This window comes from Notothenia rossii (assembly GCF_949606895.1).
Source record: "Notothenia rossii genome assembly, chromosome: 4".
Classification (NCBI taxonomy): Eukaryota; Metazoa; Chordata; class Actinopteri; order Perciformes; family Nototheniidae; genus Notothenia; species Notothenia rossii.
In genome coordinates this window covers 73,954,568-73,972,775 of record NC_136902.1, presented here as the reverse complement: position 1 = coordinate 73,972,775, position 18,208 = coordinate 73,954,568, and the positions used below count along the sequence as shown (strand labels likewise).

The following is an 18,208-nucleotide window of genomic DNA, read 5'->3' as shown; positions in this document are numbered from 1 at the left end:
CTGGGATCCAGCCTTATTAGTCTGACTCAACATGACATCATATTTAGTCATGATGTCAGCTGGAGACGATGACTCATTTTGAAAATCAAAACATGTTCGGGTAACACCAAAAGGATTGTGAGAATGTGTTCTTACACTTACATGCAGTTGGAGGTGAATTCGACATTCCAAACTACTTGCATAATACTGTATGCAAACCTTTTGGGGGTATTTTAGATCTGATTGAGACAGAGCTCTGGGAATGTCAATGCACTCTGTCTGTGTGTGATTTGGAAATATCCCAACAACCATTGGATAGATACCAGAAGATGAATGCTAATGATTGTGAAGATCCACTGGCTGTTCCTTTAGTTCCACCATGAGGTGTGGTTAGTAGTAAAAATGTGTCCATAACTATTTTATTGGATTGTCATGAAGTTTGGTTACATATGTTCTCCTCTGGATGAGTTGTTACATTTTTTTTAAGAGAGCTGTAAAACAAGAAACAGTCCGATCACCCTTTAGCTGTATTTTTGGTTTTATTAGCAACTGTTAGCACACATCCATGCCAAACTAAGTTGGTAAACATGGGTAACATCATACCTGTTAAACACCAGCATGTCAGTCATTGTTAGTAGGTTAGCATACTGAATTAGCATTTATCACAGTGCCATTAGCATGGGTGCTGACTTTTTATGTTTTTTTGTTTGTTTTAACTAGTAAATTGAGAAAAAACTGCACAAGCAAAATGTTTTTGTGTTCATGCACTTAATGTATTATGGCTATACCCAGGGGTGCACATAACTTTTTACGAAGTGTGGTGTTAATAAGTGCAGTCTTCCTCACTGTCCTCCTCAGTGTCTCCTTCACTGTCCTCTAGTTCCTCTTCTTGCATGGTAGATGATGAAGATGCTGCAGATGCACCTCTCTGTCCCGGTTTAAGCCTCCAATTTGCTTTCTTCTAAACGTGTTGCCAAAACTGTGAAGTCCTTACATTTCCCGAGGCCAAGTTGAAGGATCAAATACTAAGAAATTATCACATGACTTGAAATCATATCTGATTTCAGATGTGGGAAGTTACTAAGTACAGTTATTCAAGTACTGTACTTGGGTACAATTTTGAGATATTTGTACTTTACTTGAGTATTTCTATTTGAGGCTACTTCGTACTTCTACTCCACTACAGTTCAGAGGTAAAGGGTGTACTTTTACTCCACTACATTTATTTAATACCTTTACTTACTTTACAGATTTGGATTAATGATGTAAAATATAATCAACTCTTAAATCAAACTTTAGTTCCACCTGGAGTAAATTCAGAAGCTACCCTGCAGTATACAAAGTCATTCAAACTAGCTGCACCTTTACCAGCTTTGATAACACTTTAATAATTATAAAACATATCATATATATTATTCTGAAGTGGACCAATCAGCACAATCACTACTTTTACTTTTGGTACTTTAACTATATTTTGATGATAAGACTTTTCTACTTTACTTGAGTAACATTTTGAATTCCTACACAAGAGCTGAGTACTTCTTCCACCTCTGTCTGATTTCAAACTCTTCCATTAACAATCTAAGTTTGCACCTGTGTGATTGGTTTTGCTCCACCTTGTTGTAAATAAAACTGCAGCAGCTTGACCACAGCGCGTGAACTTTGTGATCAGCTGATTTTGCGCAGTTCTCCAGTGTGTGCGCAGGGCACAGCATGTGCACAAGGGAGTCTCCCTCTGCAGCCAGTTGACGTAGTATTGGTACAATTCTGTTGTTCATACCGACGTTAACAACAACCCCGTTTATGAACTCTGTTGTTCAGTGATCTAAGCCTCTCCCTCCTGTAAAAGCTTCAGAGGTCCGTCGGGCATGGCCTGCGCGGCTCGTCGGGAGATTTTGGCCTAATATATTTTGGTGTTTTTGACAGTAGTTTACTCCATTGAGTGTTGAAAAGAAACACGTGTAGACGAAATATGTGTTCTGCAAAGGCGTGCAGTGACAAAAGTGACGTTACGCATTTCAATTTTTTGCCGCGCATGCCTACCTGCGTACCAGTTATGTGCACCCCTGGATATAACTACCCTCACCAGCCAACACATGATTTGGACTTGTAGTCTAAGAACAATATTTAAGTTTATTAGACACAGTGAAGCACTAGTAGTTGTTCACTTGTGTGTGTGGAAGTGGCTGTTAACCCTTTAACTGCCAGCACCACCATTTGTTAGAGCACATTTCGCGTCTTGATATCTTGTTGAAAAAAAAAAAAAAAAAGTTGAACTCCATCTGATTCAGCCAGCTCTACCCTTTGGTTGACATGTTATGCACAAAACAACCTCTAGATGTCACTGTGGTTCAAACAGAATGCCCTTCAGCTAGCTTCAACTGAGAAAGTTGGCAATGCTAAAAATCACTGCTGAAGAAATCACTCTTTTTGGTCAACTTTTGTAAGGTAACCATATCCTTTTTGACATATTTTAGTGGCAGGGCACTGACTGAACATAATTAGATAACTTGATGCACAAAAAAAGTTTTAACAAGGGTGTAATTATTTTTTTGAAAATATGCTCAACCAATCGGTCTAATTGGCCTTTTATGGTAAGCTAGCAATATGACTTTTTCAGAGTTTCAGAGATGTTTTCCAATAAAATATGGTAAATAAATGGCTAGATTCATGGTAATATTACTAAATCTAGTACTGCCTTATGTGTCTCAGAGTGAAAGAGTGATAATATTTTATATAGCACCTTTCATGCATGGGATTCAGCCCAAAATTGCACACAGATGAGCAAGTTAGACCAACACAGGATATGGACATGTGCTGTTCGGCCAGTGGTTTCCTGTTAGGCCAATTCAGCATATACATTAAGTCTTTTTTTTATCATGAAAAACACTTTAGATTACTTTTTCCATTTTATTTTTTTTACAATTATAATTTATTATCTTTTATGAATATATCTGGTTGTATATATTGCTCATTTTCCATAAAAGAGTTTGTTTTATTTGAGTTTGATGCATAAAAATACTGTACTGTATATGATGATTACTTTTATCATAGAAGGCCAGTTCGACCATTTGGTAGAGGCTCATAAAAACAAAACTGTGTGGTGAGTCAACAAAAAAAAATGTGTTTGTGCTTATTTGATAAGAAAATGCAAAAAAATAAAAATTTCCATAGCTTTTTTCTTGGTCCGCCCTGGTTAAACATCAGTGCTGTTCAGGTTGGTTGCCAGCAGAGTGCAGCAGTAGTCTCTCTAAAAAAAACAAAAGCTGCCAATGGAGATTAACACAGAAAGAGAGCATGAGCAGTGCATGCACGCAGAGGGGCTGAAGCCCCACATGCAGGGTTAATGGACAGTGTGGCGGACTGGATGGGACTTAAGTCCCAGGAAGCTCTCTCTGTCTCTGTTGTGTAAACGTCCTGCTGTGGTTGCCATGCCATGATGTGATGGCTCCATCAGTAGAGTAGAGGCTAGTAAAGCAGCACCACCGTTTCAGTGACCTTGAAAAGAAAAAAAGAAGAGAAGCCGAGCTGGAAGAGAAATATTAGTCTGGGGACTCACTGACACTGAGAGCCGTCTGCACACACATTTACTCAGTGGACTCTGCGATCACATCTATCTCTGTTATTATTGTTAAATGTTTCTACTTGGTCTAAGCAAGGGATGACTTTTTCTTTCTTGTTGCATATCCCATGATGCATTTGCCTGCATCTGGGTTCACAGACTGTGGCGGGAGAAAGGGAGGGTAGTGATCAGTCTCATGTTTCTTAATCGCAGAGTAGCACAAGGACAGCAGAATGCTTCCCGACTGATTTCTCTCCAGATTAGCCCCAGTCTCGCCTTGAGAGTGGAACGAATGATTTGAAAAGAAAGAGGGTTGTCTATCTATCCCGTGCAGCTTCCCCTCCTTATGATCGACGAGCATGTGCATTTATGTGTGCCGGTCGAGCCCATTTAACGCCCCCCCCCCCCCCCTTTGTCGCTGGAGAGACGAGACTTGTTAGAGAGGGGGGGAGGGCGACGGAGTCAGAGTACAGGAGAGGGAGGAGGGGGGAGAGATGGAAAGAGGGGGGTAGGAAGGGGGGTAAGACACACTGTGGCAAGCATCATCTTTTAAATATTTTCTGCTTTGAATAGAGCAGTAAGCGCATGGTGATCCAACGCTCTGGGAATGAGCAATTTAAGGTGGCAGGGGACGGCACACAGGCGAGTAAGGAGCAGCATTTAAACTCTGCTGCCCCTCAGCCAACCTTTCTGTTGTTGGAGGAGCTCACCGAGGTCCAGGACTGCGGCTGCACACAAAGAGAGAGACACTTCCTCCAGCCGCGGATGGATATCTGAGATGCCTTAGTGGCAGGTAACCCAAACGTGGGGGATTTGTGTGTATTAATTTGTTCTTCTGGGGCCAGATTGTATGTAAATATATGAGCTAATGCAGGCACCGCCTGATATCTGAGCTGTGTTAGCATGTCTTATTTTGAAAGGTGTACTCTTGAAAGTGTGCGCAGAGGAAGTGATGCTCAGCATGCTTTCAGTGCAAACTTTTTGATTTTTGCTTTTATTATTTTAATTTGTATCAAGCTAATGTTTTTTTCTATGCAAAAAGGATCTTTGCTGATCTGTAGTTCTCTGTGTGATCCTGCTACCCATCATGCCTTTGCCCTCCTGACCCCCTTCAGTCCTTAATTCAAGCGCTTAGCTCATGCTATCATTTTATACAAATCCTTGCAGAGAATTAGAGCTCTTCCAACATGACCTTTTTCAGAACAAATGTCTCATTCTGTGTTTGTCAGTCTGGTTTGCTGTATTACTGTTGAGCAGTAACTAGGTCGCTGTGTGTTGTGTAACAGACTATGTGGATGAGTTTCTTACAGTTATAAATAACCAAAACTTCCCTTAGCTTCCAAGGCCTTTGAAGTCTCTTCTACAGTAATGTCTATCAATTTATTCCCAAACTCCTGCAAGGCTTTGATCTTCTCAATTTTGGGTCATATACTATAGAAATCTGTGCTAAATCTACACTGCCACCCAGCGCTGATTTTTAGCTGGCAGTTTATGCATTATATATGTCATACTGCAGGATTTTTGATGAGGTGATAATATAAATCATAGCTATGTTGGTTGCAGATGAAATACCAGAATATTTCCCAAATAAACGCTATCATGAAGGCTGGCACATTCATGATATTTTAATCTTTTTTCAGGCATTACTTCCCGTTGTTCTTTATTACTGTATTTGTGCTGCTCAGTATAAAAGTGTTTTTACTATTTAATGGAAAATGGAGTTTGGACACGGTGTTCCTCTTGTATAGCAGGTCACATGCTAAGAGGTTGTTGTATTATAAGCATCCATTATTTAAAGTGTAGGCCCTCTCACTACTGACGCCTCTGTCTCTCTATTTTATTCTCCGGTCCCAGTTGGCCTTCGCAGAGGGGCAGATTGAAGGACCGAAGGCTGGTCAGGATTCCAAAGAGCCTGTGTTTCTGGTCCAGGTCACTTGCCAGGTAGTATTATATACTGCATTTGTATTATAGACTCCAACAGAGACACACAACTTGCTCTGCCTGATGGGCCTTTTTGCAAACGTCAGGAAGTCAGGGGCCAGTTGTCAAAAGAACAAATGTAATGTTTCAGATAAAATAAATAAACATTTTAAGGCCCATCTTTCCTTAAATCTTTATTTTAATATTAACTCACTTAATAACTTAACATAAAACTTGGTACAACTATTGACACTTGGCCTGTATGACAGTCCAGCCAGATATTTTACAGCAGAAAACTACTTTTACATTTACAGTAATAACAAAAAATCCCATGGGAATCAATTTATTTTGATGTGAATTTGAAAAACTTTTGGAATGCACCCTATTGAGGACAAGTTTAGTATCACTGGACTAATTTCGGAAAATAACTGAAACTAGCTTTCTCCACTCAATCTTACAAAAGTTTATTTTTGTCTCTTTTGTCAGGGTCGTAACTGGCTGGTAACCAGGTCCTATGAAGACTTTCGGGTGCTGGACAAACATCTGCACTTGTGTATCTATGATCGGCGTTACTCCCAGCTCACAGAGCTGCCACGATACGACACATTAAAGGAAACTGTTGAGGTATCACATAGTTTAACTCCAGTATCTCTGATCACTCATGAAATTAGTCTGTTCTGTTACATGAAGTGTGGAAAATTGCTCCTAAATTGCCAGACTTTTATTAAATCTTGATAATCTTGTCTTTATTCAGTCTGTAACCAAGATGCTGGCCACCTACCTGTCCAGATTCTCCGCCATTGCTGACAACAAGATCAACTGTGGACCAGTGCTAACATGGATGGAGGTATCTTCTTATCAGCTGTTTGCTCTTCATATCAGTTATTCACTCTCTACATTTTAACCCCATTAAGTGACATCAATATTTAATATTGACTTTAATATTCAAACAGATTGGTTAAAGCAACATTTGCATATTTTTGGGAAGAAAGTTGTTTGCCCATTTTCAGCTGGTAAAATAATGTATGAATTTCAGGGGCTATGTAAAGGAAATTATCAAAGAGTGAAGGACTTGACTTTACTACTGAAAGGAGCCCGATTATGCTTTTGGGTTTTACCCTTTCCTGTAATAATATGTTTTATAGGTTTGTGTGCATGTAAATGAGCTCAAAAACTAAGTGTAAAACATGTAGTCATAGATGGAAGGAAGTTGGCTTGAAAGGTGCCATGTGATAAGCTGTGATGCGATTTATACAATTTGACTAGAATGTGAAAACATGTTGTCTGTTCTTTGGGGAAATTACTGCTGCATCAGTGTGTTTTACTTACAAAATCCAACCCAATATGATTGTATGATGGGCTAGGCAAGCCAGAAGTAAGTACCAGGTAAAATACACCCAAAAAAAACATACTTCTGTAAAATATACTTTTGCTACACGTGATATTTACAGTATATCCCTCCTTCCATTAAAATAGAGCAAGAGCAGCCGCTTCTCCCTCCGCTAAGTTTGGCCAACATGTCTAACTCCGTAAAAATGCATTACTTTAAATGTTGCTTATGTTGTTTTTTACAGATCGAAAACAAGGGGAACCATTTGTTAGTGTCTGAAGAAGCCTCAATCAATGTCCCTGCCATCGCTGCCGCCCACGTCACCAAACGCTACACCGCCCAGGCCACGGACGAGTTGACCTTTGAGGTAACCTCTCTTATATAAACAACCCTGTCTCCTAAAAATTACGTTCCCACAGAACTAAACTGCATTATCAATTACGTTTGGCTAGAAACATATTTTTTCCCACGTTACGTTCGTTATGAACGTATCTGAAATACGTTTATTTTCTACATATCTTCTAGAAACATATTTTCTCCCACGTTACATTTCTTATGAAAGTCTCTTAAATACGTTTATTTTCTACATATCTTTGCCATTTATTGTCTTGCTTATAATAATGATAATAGTCATTTATAAATATCATTTTAGAGCACACATGTGAAATCAGTAGGCGAGGCTGTAATTTCGCCAGCTGTTACTCTCATGAGCGAGGCAGAAAATAATAGTTTTATTGCACCTCAAACATTAAAACAAATACAGAGTTACGTGTTTCCGTACTTCCTCTAAGAAGAAAGGACAGTAACAGAAGATCTCTGTGACGCCAGATGTGGTGTTGTTAATGCGATATGATATCCGAAAAAAAAATCAGTTTAGGATGGCCGAAGACACTACACTACCCATAATCCCCAGCTATCGTTTGGGACTACAGTCCCGTTGGCAAACCCCGTGATTAATCTTCAAGCTCTGGGATTGGATGTTGGAGTGGCAGTGCGCAAAGGTTACACCGAGCGTCAAGCTCTTTGAAATGGAACGAAACCACGGCAGACTATTCAAAACTGGACTCGAACGCCCCCCCAGAACTACACATGCTGGCTATTGTGTTTCGCAACATGTTCTCTATGGCACGTCTCTACTGGGAATTGTAGTTTTAAAAGTAGTTTTCGGTTTTCCCAAAATTAGAAGGTGACAGTATTAAACTGTGTACAGCCCTGGAGGTTTAGGCGATAGGAAACAAATTGGTGTGTACAAATTTAAAACATGTAATTACTAAATGGGTGAAAATCGCTTGTGTCCATAATGGGCAGCATTAATATATACCCACATGACAGCTCATTGTTACTTTGTAATTCTACTCCACTACAATTCAGAGGTTAACCTGGTATTTTTACTCCACTACATTTATTTTAGTTACTTTGCAGATTCTGATTAATGATGTGAAATATAAACAAACCTTAAATCAGACTTTAGTTACACCTGAGTAAAATTCAGGGAAGGTGATTGTCAAGTGCCAACAATCAGGAGATATTTGATAGTTGGTGCTTGAGAAGACTAAACATTTATCTGCAGATCTCTAAAGTATATTAATTACTCGTTATTCTCTACTAATAGTTAATTAAAAACTGTATATAATTGCTATTTTGCACATCCCTTTCAAGATTTCCTAAGGTTTATTGACATATCATATACAAAACAGTGTAGTTATGCAACAGTGCATTACAAGACATCTATCAATATGTGTGTATACCTCCACCATTAAACTGTCATATTCTGCACATTTCTTATACTATCTACATACGTAAGAGTATAATTAATGTGTATAATATCGGTTAAAATAAGTGCTTCAACATAGTTAACATTGCAGGAAAGCAATATATTAGACGTTAAGTACTTTGTCAGGCTTAATATATCTATCTGTAGATACCCTCAAAGCTTTTTTCTTATTTGAAAGAAGACCTTAACCTAAAGTATTCTTTAATGTGTTAATAAAGGTTAATTAGTTTGTCTGTTTTGCACCTCCTCCTATTAATACCTTTGTAAATCCAGCACTAAACTGTTTTATTGTAGAGATCACTTACAGTATCTTCTTGATTATTTATATTCTATATTTCTATCATTGACCTTCTACTTTCCCCCTATGTAAGTATGCACTCTTAATATTTTTTTAATCAAGTAACATTATTCAACAAAAATAACATTATTCAACAAAACTAATTCAATAACATGCTTTAACCACTAGGCGGTGCACACAAGGTACACATAGCATACTAATAATAACTTTGTATTATTATTGTAGGACACTGTATGTATAACATCTGAAGGTGTGTAGTTTACTAGTTTTATTCATATTTTTACATAATTTTACAGGATATTGCTATACTATTTCTCATGTTTTACTTCTACACATTAATATCTGATTTGTAAAACATCACAGACAGAAAGGTATATCCGTCATTTAATGGTAAGCTATTCCAATTGTGATTCCATAGATGTGTCTCCCATCACCCAAAACCCCTGACTATTCTCTCAACTCGGTATTTACATTCTAATATTCAAAGAAAATTAGTAATATCTTTAAAAACTACAAGTCCTTTTCTATCAGCTGTGCACCGTTATGGTGTATAGCCTATCTACCAATTGGATCAAATATAAAAGTCAGCCGAATTGCTATTGATACTGCAAGGAGACGTATTTTGTGAAAAGAAATGCAAGATGTTGTTTAATTGTTGATATATTTTTGATCCACGTCACTTATTCAGTTTTGGCGGAAGTTCTCCAGTTTGTCCAAACGTCTTCTAATCAGGGCTCTATAAATAGAGAACTACGGCAGATGGGTAATATTTAATGCAGCCGAACCGTGTATTACAATGCAGTTATGGGATGACTTCCAAAGAGAAAAGCAAGAACACTCGGAATAAAGTATTATTAATTTTTTTTTTAAATGTTTTCGGATATCATAATTAACATTATATCCCAACATGCATTGCGGCTAAAACATCCAATCAACGAGCTTCAAGCTGAGGATCTTGGGTAATTAGTTCAGTGGGTTTGTGGTGTGTATCGCTCGAAATGTCCCTTATAGGCCTACGCCTGTTTCCGGTGACTTTATTTACGGCTAAAAAGCATGCTAAAAAGCCCAAGATTATAGAATTAAACGAATAAATAAAAACAAGGATAATTGTGTGTTACTGATGAGTAAATAACAGTGTGTTATTTAGAAAAGAATAACAAATTAGAAGGAAAAAAAGATATAAAAAAATACAGATTTCAGTATTTTGAGGCTCTGACCACATTTATTTTCCTCACAGACAGGAAAAAAAGTCCGACATTATAAGATTTAAAATAAAAACAAATAAATAAAAAGATAAAACACTGGCATACAATTTACGTTAGAATAAATAGAATGGTTTTGAATAATATATGAGAGTAAAATCTACGTCATTTTACAGCCCCGCCCACTTTTGGGGAAACCAACGCTGTCATTTGAATAGCGATCAAGCCTGAAGCCACAGAGATCTTCTTTTACTGTCCTTTCTTCTAAAGGCCCAGATACACCGGCCAGTCACCTGAGAAGTCGCTGACGCCGACTGTTGCGTCGCCGGACTCTCCTGCGTATTTGCCGACTTTGCGCACTGGAACACACCGCAAATCCGAGCCGAGCACGTATGAACTGCGCGTATGCGTGAGTGGCAATAACTCTCCTTACCAGCAGGCGGCGGTAGTGTGTATTTATCATTCAAAAGAGGCAACAACCGGAACAACTGGAAGACAGAGAAGAAGAACAGACTCCGTGATATAAACAAACAACAAATAGCGTTTTTCTTTCCATTTTCACTCTCGTCCATTGAAAACCTGAACGAACAGGAGCTCTATAAACCGATGAGGTGAAATAGCCGTCCGTGTGTGTTCCATCTTCCATTTTAAATCATTTGTTTACCTCCCTCACTTCCGTTAACGCTTCTCATGCACTGATTCGCTAGCTGAAAAGCCAATCAGTGTTATCCCTTTGTCCGACTTCCGGTGGTGTTCCCGACGCCGATTCAACATGTTGAATCGGCAAGAAAAGGCGTCAGATCGGCAGAAAAGACCCGACAGTGCGGCGCACACCACTCCGAATAGGGCTTGCCCATGCTCAAAGGCCCAGATACACCGGGCAGTCACCTGAGAAGTGGCCGACGCCGACACCGACTGTTGCGTCGCCGGACTCTCCTGCGTATTTGCCGACTTCGCGCACTGGAACACACCGCAAATCCGAGCCGAGCACGTATGAACTGCGTATGCGTGAGTGGCAATAACTCTCCTTACCAGCAGGCGGCGGTAGTGTGTATTCATCATTCAAAAGAGGCAACAACCGGAACAACTGGAAGACAGAGAAGAAGAACAGACTGTGATATAAACAAACAGCGTTTTTCTTTCCATTTTCACTCTCGTCCATTGAAAACATGAACGAACAGGAGCTCTATAAACTGATGAGGTGAAATAGCCGTCCGTGTGTGTTCCATCTTCAATTTTAAATCATTTGTTTACCTCCCTTACTTCCGTTAACGCTTCTCATGCACTGATTCGCTAGCTGAAAAGCCAATCAGTGTTATCCCTTTGTCCAACTTCCGGTGGTGTTCCCGACGAATCGGCAAGAAAGGGCGTCAGGTCGGCAGAAAAGACCCGACGGTGCGGCGCACACCACTCCGAATAGGGCGTGCCCACGCTCATGTTCGGCCCAACTCCCATTTACTGCCAATTTCGGGCCCGTGTATCTGGGCCTTTAGAGGAAGTACAGAAACACGTAACTCTGGATTTGTTTTAATGTTTGAGATACAATAAACGACACAGCAGCTTTTTGGCATGTTAAAACTATTATTTTCTGCCTCTCTCATGAGAGTAACAGCTGGCAAAATTACAGCCCCGCCTACTGATTTAAAATGTGTTCTCTAAAATGATATTTATAACTATGATTTATGACTTATCATTATCATAAGCAAGACAATAAATAGCAAAGATATGTAGAAAATAAACGTATTTGAGATACGTTCATAAGGAACGTAACGTGGGAGAAAATACGTTTCTAGCTGAACGTAATTGAGAATGCAGTTTAGTTCTGTGGGAACGTAATTTTTAGGAGACAGGGTTGTATATAAAACAACATACTGTAATCTTGCATTAATCAATCCTTTTTTCATCTTCGACCATACATATTTGTACTAGATGTTTTGCTTTCAGTATGTATATGTCTGATCCTGATGTGCTCAGCTGTGATCACACTTTATTCTCATCACCAAACCCTGGCCCAGGTGGGGGACATTGTGTCTGTCATAGATATGCCTCCCAAAGAAGACACAGGCTGGTGGAGAGGGAAACATGGATTCCAGGTAAATCATCTGCTGTGCTGCATTCACAATTAGGTTTTATGAGTGCATTGAAAGAACAACTTTTTCTGCTCTTCCTGTGATGAAACCATAGTGATTAAATTCACAGTGAAACAGAGATCGGGATCTTAAGCCTCACTTGTGATGTGTTTCCCAATGAATCAATGTGTGGATGGGCTTTGGTATGAGAGGGGATGATTTGAAATCCTATAGATTGGATTGGAATGGTAATATGGGGGCAAACACAGCCTGATGGGAAACTTTATAGAAAAATTGAGCTAAGGTTCTGCTAAAAGCTGTTGGCCTTTATACCTCCCTGATCCCCTGTTGTTAGATAAGGAGGAAGAAGAGGATTAAGCTGATATATTAGATCTTAACACATTATTAAGCATCAGCTTATGGTCAAGTTATTTCATATATTATAGGCAGGGTAAGCTATAGCATACATTTATGTGACCACCCCCTGAGATGCTTTGAACAATAGGAACGTAAACCAGCTGTTCTCAGCCTGAGGCCGCTTGTACCCTCATGCCTACTGACCTATTTCTGAACCTTCACCCTGCTACAGTCTGCCTCAGCACCAAACACCCCCACTGGTCCTTTTAAATGTATAGTTTCTCCCCAGCTCTGCCTCCTGTTTTTTCCCTGTTTATCCCCTTCTCTCTACCTGCAGGTTGGTTTCTTCCCCTGCGACTGTGTGGAGCTGATAAATGACAAGATTCCCCCCGGTGTTCAAAGCTCCGTGCCGAAGCCAGGTACTCTTCACTGTGTGTCCCACCCTCTGTATGATGATTTATTTAACACTTGCATTGAGGATGTGAGACAGATTGATTTAAAGTGGCTGTTATATGTTTATGTGTCTTCTTAATCAGTGTGTAAGAAGCATGGGAAGCTGGTCACGTTTCTGAGGACCTTTATGAAGTCTCGCCCGACGCCCCAGAAGCTGCGGCAGCGCGGTATCCTCAGAGAGAGAGTGTTCGGCTGCGACCTGGGGGAATATCTCCACAACTCCGGACATGAGGGTAAATTATTCCTACAATGGCTCCTCTTTTCCCCCCTACTCTATCGTGTAATTCTTACCTGCCGGCAGTTCACACTCGTAAATATCCGGAGAAGGGATTAGCCAGTGAGTCTGCTGCCTGTATGAGGGATTTGTGATACATTGCTGGGATGTTTGATGTGAAATGAGTCGGTGGTGGTAAAAACCTGCCAGCAAGAGGTGCTGTCTTTTGCATAGATTCGTGTAGATTGGCCAAAAGCTGTGTCTTTATCTCTGTATTTTCAAACCTCTGTTGAACTGCCTGTTAGAGCAGAAGCCCCCGTCAAGTTCAATCATTAATGTTGTCATGATAAACAGAATATTGGATTAAAGCTACATGCGTTCCTCTGACACTTTCATACAACATGCTGCAACATTCTCATTTCTCTCATATTTTCACCATTCTTCCTGTTAAGAGGAAACATAAGGTAAATCAACTCTAGATGCAACAAGTTCTTAACTTTCAAAGTTTGCTTCTACCCAGGTGTATTGAATGATGAATTCATTTTAACATTGGTTCATGTTGCAGACTCATGACTCTCTTCTGTCTCCTGTAGTCCCGCAGGTGGTGAAGAGCTGTGCTGAATTCATAGAGAAACATGGAGTCGTGGATGGAATCTACAGACTGTCTGGGATCTCCTCCAACATCCAGAAACTGAGGTTGGTCCCCATTTTGTACTTTGTATTGATTAGAAATTGTAGCCAAATGTGCAGAAGGTATCAATAAAATAGTGTTAACTTCTGCAAGTTCACAATCAACATGAAAGACACCGTTTTCCAAGTGTTGTTTTGGAGTTGCTTGTTCTAAAATACAATTTCCTTCAAGTTGTGCAGCTTTGAAGGTTGAAATGATTTTCTCATTTATTTTATGTTTGCCAGAAGGAATTCATGAAACCAGCTCATTAGTTGATCAAATGGGAGGCTCGAAAACGAGTGTGGTGTTGACAGCCAATCAAGGGAATTTTCTCACCCAAAAAATTGCTTCAGTTTACAAGGAAGTGGTTTCTTACATGCTCCGCCTCAGTGTTACATTTACTTTATGTTTTGTTTGTGGAGGAACGTTTTTCGCTTTGGAGCACAAACCTTGTCGAAAGTAGCTGATATTATTTATTTTGTTGTTGTGCTTTCATACTGACAGATGGTCAGTGAGATGACTCCCACGCTGTCCTATGTATTACTTTTCTTTCTGTCTTTGTCTAGGCATGAGTTTGACTCAGAACAGATCCCAGACCTGAGCAAGGAAGCCTACAGGCAGGATATTCACTCAGTGGGCTCCCTCTGCAAGCTGTACTTCAGAGAGCTGCCCAACCCTCTGCTCACCTACCAGCTCTACGAAAGATTCTCAGTAAGACCCAGAGCTGTGAAACTGGGGCAGGGACTTATGCTTGGGATAGATATGACAATGGAAGGAGAGAAAAAGCTGCTGGGGACAGATATCCATTTACCCAGTTATGATCAAAGAGCTGGAGAAACAATGAAACATTTTTTGTTCAGTTTGAAGTGCTGCTAAAAATGGGGTCATTGCATTATTGTTAGCTTTCTAGGAACAGCAGGGGATGTGCATGTTAAAACAGAATAGTAGATAAAGTGAGGCCAAACACTGGCTGCTCTGAATATAAAAGGGAAAACCAGTGTGGGACTGTTAGAGCAGCTGTGATTATCAGCCTCAGTGATGTGCGTTTTATCTTCACAGGAGGCCGTGTCTGCAGCCTCAGATGAAGAGAGGCTGGTCAAAATCCACAATGTCATCCAGCAGCTGCCTCCTCCTCACTACAGGTCAGGTTTGAAGCTCACAGATGCACCCTGGTGGCCTGAAGTGTTATTGTATGTTTTGGTACAGCGTTCCCTTTTTTAGAACTGTCAATGCTGTGATGCACATTTAAATTGTGTTGATCTGCCACTCTATCAGTTTCTTTTTATGTCTGAACCAAATCAAATGTTCTGCTCAGAGATGTGAAAGTTGGCTTTGAATAAATATAATGCAAGTCTGATCAGTCCAGCATGACATCCCTGCTGTGCATTGGCATTACTTAAAAAGTATTTTTATCATGCTTTTTCTAAGATGCACTAAACTTAACCTGCTGATGCTAAGCGGGATAACAGTGTTAATGGTGGTTTATTGTATTTTAATTGTAAAACTGTATTATTTGTTTACTCTTTTCTTATCAACCCTTATTTTCTAGTCCTTAAGTTTTGTATATTTATTCTATCTTAATGATTTCGTTTTTATTCCAGGCTGTTTTATTTGTATTTTTACTTAACTTGTGTGCATTGTTCATTTTATTATTGTCCACCCTTATTCCTATTTGTAGTTTGTCAGGCATCTGTAAAGCACTTAAAATGTATGATGGGGGCTATGGATTGATTTACCCTATGACCCAAATATGAACATTTGCATTGTATTGCCTACAGGACTCTGGAGTACCTTATGCGACACCTCTCCCGCTTGGCAACATTCAGCCCCATCACTAACATGCACACTAAAAACCTGGCTATTGTCTGGGCGCCTAACCTTCTCAGGTGACTTTTGAACTATTATTCCAGATAAATGGCTGCATGCAAACTGTTAAACTGGCTCTGATCACGCCCAGAGTGCCGTTTTATTCTCATGTTTCTGTGACAGTAAACTGGGGCATGTCTCCAATGGTCCAGAGCTGTGAAATAGGTTGTCATTTTCTGTCACTGTGTTTTAGGTCCAGACAGATCGAGTCTGCCTGTTTTAGCGGCACAGCTGCGTTCATGGAGGTGCGAATCCAATCTGTTGTGGTGGAGTTCATTCTCAACAACACTGAGGCTCTCTTCAGCGCTAAACTCAACTCCATAATACGTGAAAGCACAGGTAGGGCAAATCAGAAACAAAGTGACATGTGGCATCTGTTCTGAGGTTAAAAGTTCCTCTGACACACTTTAAACACCTTTTCTTTCAGGTAACAACACTTTAGCCAGACCCAAGTCCCTGATGGTATGCTCCCCATCCACAAAGCTACTGTCTCTGGAGGAGGCCCAGGCTCGCAATCAGTCACAGCTGGGGTCCCCGGCCACCACCCCCTCCCTCACCCAGAGTGACTACATCGAGGTTGGTGAGGGACCCGGAGCTCTGCTCGGCAAGTTCCACACAGTCATCGAACTCCCGATGGAGAGGTAATCAATGACACGCCTGAACCGTCCCCCCTTTTTATTGATCATATCAATTATTCTGCTACACGAGCATGAGTAAACATCATTTGTGATTTTAATTGTTTATGGTGATGTTTGGTGTAGAGCATGTGACTGGATGCTTAATTAGTCAATGAATCGATTAGTACATCAGGTAAACCTGTAAAGATTTTACTTTTTTTTTGAACGATTTCTGTTTAACTTTATTAATCATGTAAGTTATTGCTTAAGCAAAAGCCCATGCACAAGACCGATGTTGTGTTTTTTCTGCATTTAGAATGGTTTGTATAATTTACAGTATTTGAAGATGCGTACAAATTAATTGTTAGAATGAGCACCTAATGTTTAGTTACATTACATTACATGTCAATTGTTAGACGCTTTTATCCAAAGCGACTTACATACTTAATACTGTGGGCAATCCCCACAGGAGCAATTTGGGGTGAAGTGTCTTGCCCAGGGACACAACGAAATGCTGACTGCAGTGGGGTTGCACCACACGCCTCCAGTGTTTTTAGATTGTCGTTATTCATGGCTGTGTTTAAGGCTGCACTCTTTCAGACAAAACAGCAAGTGTTGAAGATTATTTTCTTTGTGTGTAGCTTCAAGCGACCTCCTGTTAAGGCTAAGAAGTCTCCTGTGGGGAACTGGCTTTCATTTTTCCACCTGGGCAAGTCCCACTCTGTGTCCAAACGTAAACTGAAGCGACACCCCAGCGAGCCTAACGAGATAAAGAGCCTTGCACTGCCAGGTTAGTTATCCCTCCCTTTACCAAGTTAATCTTGACACTTTAATGTGTTGAAAATGTTATTTTTAGAGCTGGTAAGTATTCATTTGTATTGCTCTGATACATTTGCAGGTGGAAGAGGAGACTGCGGCACATTGCGCTCAACCAAAAGTGAGGAATCTCTCACCTCTTTGCACACTGTGGAAGGTAACTTTTACACTTTGCAAACTACACGCTGTTTATATAATCTGTATGTATGTGATCAAATCAGATTCAGTCAAAAATGTTTATGTGCTTGTTTCCATCCCAGGGGATCCCCCGAGTTACCGCCCTCGCAGACCTCGTTCTACTAGTGAGGCCCTTTCCGGTGACTGTAGAGACAATGTACAAAACTCCAGAACTAAAGACGACTACAGGCCCCACCCCCTGAATGGGAGTTATAATGGTGCTGATCATGTCCGCACTGCAGCGTGTGTTTCACCTTCACAACAGGAGGACGATCTCGATCTTTGTCCGCCAGCTGCCGGCATCTATAGTTTGGACTTTGACCCCATGTCTTTTCAGTGCAGTCCAGCCTCTGCAACGCCTGGGCTGCAACGCAACAAAGACGGAAATAAATTGAGGAAGAGTGCAGTGTGTTCCAGTGAAGAACACATCTCTTCTCCTAACAACAACATAAGGGGCTATCATTCTCCAGATATTTGCCCAGTTATTGGTAAAGGTAGGAAGAAGGTTACCTCCAAGCAGCTCTCTCCTAAACTCAAAAAGAAATCATTTAAGACCCAGGCAGATGTTCAGAAGGCCTCCTCCTTTCCTCCACCTCTTCCTTCTTCTTCTCCCCCAGTGGAAAAGCGTGAAGCTCCTCTGGCAGATGGCAAGGAGCTGAGAGCCGCCTACCCACACTGCAGCCCACTCAGCATGGCAAGCCAGGCTTCAGCCCTGACCGACCTCAGTCAGCCTGCACAGAACCTCCCTGATCCAGGTTAGTACCACTCCTCTTTAACATAATACATAATATTAAACACGTAATAATATATTATTATTTAAATATTAATGCATTCTGTAGTTTCTTATGAAAGCTTTTGTGTCTTGTCCCATCATGTGTTACCATAGCTTTGTTTGTCCTGTCAT

At 40.4% G+C, this 18,208-nt stretch overlaps 1 protein-coding gene across 1 annotated transcript in view; it reads left to right on the top strand.

Annotated features, from left to right (window-relative positions):
* arhgap32a (Rho GTPase activating protein 32a) overlaps positions 1-18,208 on the top strand; it is a 33,030-nt gene that overhangs the window by 11,535 nt on the left and 3,287 nt on the right. Inside the window, exons 6-21 of the mRNA XM_079676574.1 lie at positions 5,396-5,482; positions 5,948-6,085; positions 6,216-6,308; positions 7,036-7,158; positions 12,081-12,158; positions 12,829-12,910; positions 13,028-13,177; positions 13,752-13,854; positions 14,395-14,539; positions 14,888-14,970; positions 15,607-15,714; positions 15,888-16,033; positions 16,122-16,335; positions 16,953-17,101; positions 17,210-17,284; positions 17,388-18,059. Coding sequence (XP_079532700.1) covers positions 5,396-5,482; positions 5,948-6,085; positions 6,216-6,308; positions 7,036-7,158; positions 12,081-12,158; positions 12,829-12,910; positions 13,028-13,177; positions 13,752-13,854; positions 14,395-14,539; positions 14,888-14,970; positions 15,607-15,714; positions 15,888-16,033; positions 16,122-16,335; positions 16,953-17,101; positions 17,210-17,284; positions 17,388-18,059 — 2,446 coding nt within the window. The remainder of the gene's footprint in view (positions 1-5,395; positions 5,483-5,947; positions 6,086-6,215; positions 6,309-7,035; positions 7,159-12,080; positions 12,159-12,828; positions 12,911-13,027; positions 13,178-13,751; positions 13,855-14,394; positions 14,540-14,887; positions 14,971-15,606; positions 15,715-15,887; positions 16,034-16,121; positions 16,336-16,952; positions 17,102-17,209; positions 17,285-17,387; positions 18,060-18,208) is intronic.